The 3,494-nt window shown below is 43.5% G+C and overlaps 1 protein-coding gene across 1 annotated transcript in view; it reads right to left on the bottom strand.

Moving 5' to 3' along the window:
* PGR (progesterone receptor) overlaps positions 1–3,494 on the bottom strand; it is a 36,966-nt gene that overhangs the window by 32,770 nt on the left and 702 nt on the right. The window contains exons 2-3 of the mRNA XM_026073783.1: positions 2,808–3,469; positions 1,197–1,348 (exon numbers count right to left, since the gene is read on the bottom strand). Of these exons, the coding sequence (XP_025929568.1) occupies positions 1,197–1,348; positions 2,808–3,469 (814 nt within the window). The remainder of the gene's footprint in view (positions 1–1,196; positions 1,349–2,807; positions 3,470–3,494) is intronic.

The following is a 3,494-nucleotide window of genomic DNA, read 5'->3' as shown; positions in this document are numbered from 1 at the left end:
GTGAAGCGAAACCAAGAGACTGGATTAACACAGCCAATGAAACTTAAGTGTATGCCTAGAGGTGACTTAAGAGCCAAGTTCTTCCCACACCGGAATCTAACATACATGTTTCTAATGACTGTCTCTTTAATCTCATTAAATGTATTGGAGGAAAAAATGCTGCAGTAACTCCAAAGTCCACATAGTCTAGTGTCCTTACACAGGAAGTGTAAAGAAAAACATGTGCATATGCTTAAACTAGAAAATAACAGCATACTAAACAAAAACAGAAAATCTAAACCACATTATTTCCCTAAGCTTTTAATTTCCCCATATACATATGCCTCTTCATTTAAAGGTCAACAAACTATAAAGTTGAATAAACTATATATCACAACAAGAAAACATAGGATGCAATTTTTTATTTTAAGGAAATCTATACATTGTAACAACTGTTTTGTTAAGTATATGGAGCAGAAACCTTAATATCCTAGTTCTGATGGGTAAGATTATAACCACAGAAAAGGAGACAAAGCATAAAATGTAGACACATTTGTTATACTGCATCATTGGTTGCACTTTATAAAGAAATCTGTTCTTGTATTTGTACATATTTAAAAAAAACCTCAGTGGGCATATATCGACAATGACCTCAAGTTACAAAATATAATTCAAAAAGAAAAAATAAACATAAGTATTCTTATTATCGTCTTATTAAACCTGCAGCTTGACTTAGTTAATTAATGGCTAGCTGGAACAAAAGTCAAATCAATTTATTATTATTATTTTTACTTGAAATAGTTCAGTAAAACTTGAAATACTTCCATAAAACTCGGGAGGCCAAATTCTGCATTTTGCAAGCAAGAAAAATGCCTCATGATATTTTAATTTGATTAGCATTCAAACTTTTTAAATTAAATTGCGTAATATGAAAGATTTTTATGAACCTCTGCCTACTCAGAAAGAGTAAATGATAAACAGTAAATAATAAAAGTAAAACAAATAATGCTAGTAAAATCAATTAAGAAAGAATTTAGTATTCACTGCAATCCTTTAAAAAGAGTTGCCAAAACAACAACAACAAAAAACCCTGACTACACTGATAATACTTTTAAAGATCCGTTAGATCTGTTTCAGCAATGGATAAAAGTTATGTTCTTAGCAATGCCTAAAAAGATGTATTTCAAGTAACTAGGAACAACGGCATCATATAGTACCTTCCATTGCCCTTTTAAAGAAGACTTTACAACTTCCACAGGTAAGTACTCCGTAGTGGCAACCAGATGCCTCATCACCGCAGATGAGACAAATCTTCTGGGGTAAGGATTCAAAGCTGTATTGAGGACTTTGGCTGGTTTCTGTATCTGGTCTTTAAAAGAAAAAGAATTGAGAGAAATTAAATCTCTAGATTTGTGACAGTTGATGATTAATTTGTGACAGTTACCTGTATTAATCAGTTTTATATTTAAAACTTCCTTTTTAAAATTGTAACCAAACTTCAGAAGGACAAGAAGAAAAAACTAAAGAAAATCCAAGTATGACTGCATTTCCATTTAAGGGCTTGTCTATACTAGAATAAAAGGTACATTTGTAAAATGTGCCAAGCCATTAAAAAGCTAATGTAGTGGGCCAAGTAGTATTCTAACCTTCATTAGCTGAAGAAGGTAAAATCTAGGAACTTGTTAGAATGTTCATCTTCCTCAGAGCAACAATTCTTTTGAGCAAAGTCATACTACTTTTTATATTTTTTTCCTCAGCACAGAATGGCAGAGAGAATCAAATAGAAGTAAACTGAATTTCAAAAGCCCCTTTCACATGGGAACAATTTATCTCATCTAGAAAAATCTTTACTAATCAGTTTTTTTAATCCCATTCAGTTGCAGGGTTCTGACCAGCAACTAGTTTTGATGGGCACATTATGAAAAGTTAAGGAAAGTACTTCCAGATTTCTTGGCAAGAAAAAAACTAATCTAGTTAATCTTCATGTTTTAAAAAATTCAAGGATTTCTGTTGAGACTGTGGTATTGTGTATATATACATATTTCTTTGCATACTTTCCTATGTAATGCATAACATCTTGGAATCACAGTAAGCCACTTCACTCTAACAAATCTATATACATATTTGAAATGTTTCAGGTTTCTTTTTTGTGTGAAATTAACTACTTTTTCTCAAATCAGGAATAAATATTTTAAAGAATATTTAGGCATTTATAAATACTGTCTATATGTGAATTAAGACAGTCTGCAAAATACACTGCTCCTCCCCTCTTTAGAACTGATTACTTGCAAAGACATAAAATGCTACTTTTCTCAAACCAGAATTGTGCCCCAAAGATCTAAAAATGTATCAGTTGCAAAGCTAAAATTCAATACAGTAAAATGCATCAGAGCTCAGCTCATACATGAACTGTGATTTCCTAGCGCACAGACAATACATAAGCTATCTACAACTACTTTCTAAAAACCTCGGATGGAGTTTAGCCAGGCAAAATTTAGTTATTTGCCTCAGTACCGTCCATTACTTAGACTGCCTTCCAAGAATACTTTCAAGATGCAATGCCTTACACTGCGATGAAACTAGCCTCCCTCAGCAGAAAGCGCAAAACGCACTCAGGCGGCTTCACCCGCGAATCTGTTCTCTCAGTAAGCGCATTTGCGCGACACCGCTCCGATCTCGCTCCCCTCGGGAAGAAAAGCGCTTGGGCGCACCCGACCGTTACAGCTCGCGGACCCGGGCGGCCGGCACCCCACGCGCCCAACGGCCGCGGCACCCCACGCGCCCAACGGCCCCGCGCCGCCCCGCCTCCGGCCGCCGCTCGCCCTTACCGAGCGTAGCCGATGTAAGGCGGGCAGAGCTGCGGCAAGCCCTCCTTCAGCACCGCCGCCGGGAAGCCCAGGGGCTGGTGGCCGTTGAGGCCGAGCGGCGGGTAGAGGCCCGGCGGCGCCGCGGAGGTGGAGGGCAGGCTGTCGGGCGGCCCCGCCGCCGCCGCCGGCCCGTAGGCCCCGGCCAGAAGGGACGACTCCGCTTTGTAGAGGACGCACTCCAGCGAGGAGTCCTGGCTGCCCCGCGGGTGCTGCGCGAAGTCGGCGCAGCCCGCCGCCGCGGCGCCCTTGGCGCCCAGGTACGGGCTGGGGACGCTGATGCCCTCCTCCTTGATCTTCAGAGCGGGCTGGAAGTCGCCGTAGCCGAAGGGCCCCTCCTTGGCCTCGGCCGCCGGGTAGACGAAGTCCGCGAAGTCGGCGGCGGGGGCGGCGGGCGAGGTGCGCGGGCCGAAGGCGCCGCTCTCGTACTCCTCCACGTCCAAGAGCTGCCGGGTCCGCGACGCCAGGTAGGCAGAGTTGAGGGGCAGGATGGGCATGTGCAGATAATCCTGCCCGGCCTCCGCTGCCGGCGGAGAGGCCGCCGGGGCCGGGGCCGGGGCCAGGCTGCCGCCGCCGCCGGAGCCGGCGTCCTGATCCAGCCGGCTGCCGGAGCCGAAGCCGCGCTCCTCGCTGGGCAGCGCCGCCAGGCCC

Source organism: Apteryx rowi, unplaced genomic scaffold, assembly GCF_003343035.1.
Source record: "Apteryx rowi isolate R43461 unplaced genomic scaffold, aptRow1 scaffold_378, whole genome shotgun sequence".
Lineage (NCBI taxonomy): Eukaryota > Metazoa > Chordata > Aves > Apterygiformes > Apterygidae > Apteryx > Apteryx rowi.
The sequence above is the reverse complement of the archived record's forward strand: the minus strand, read 5'-3'. Positions and strand labels throughout refer to the sequence as shown.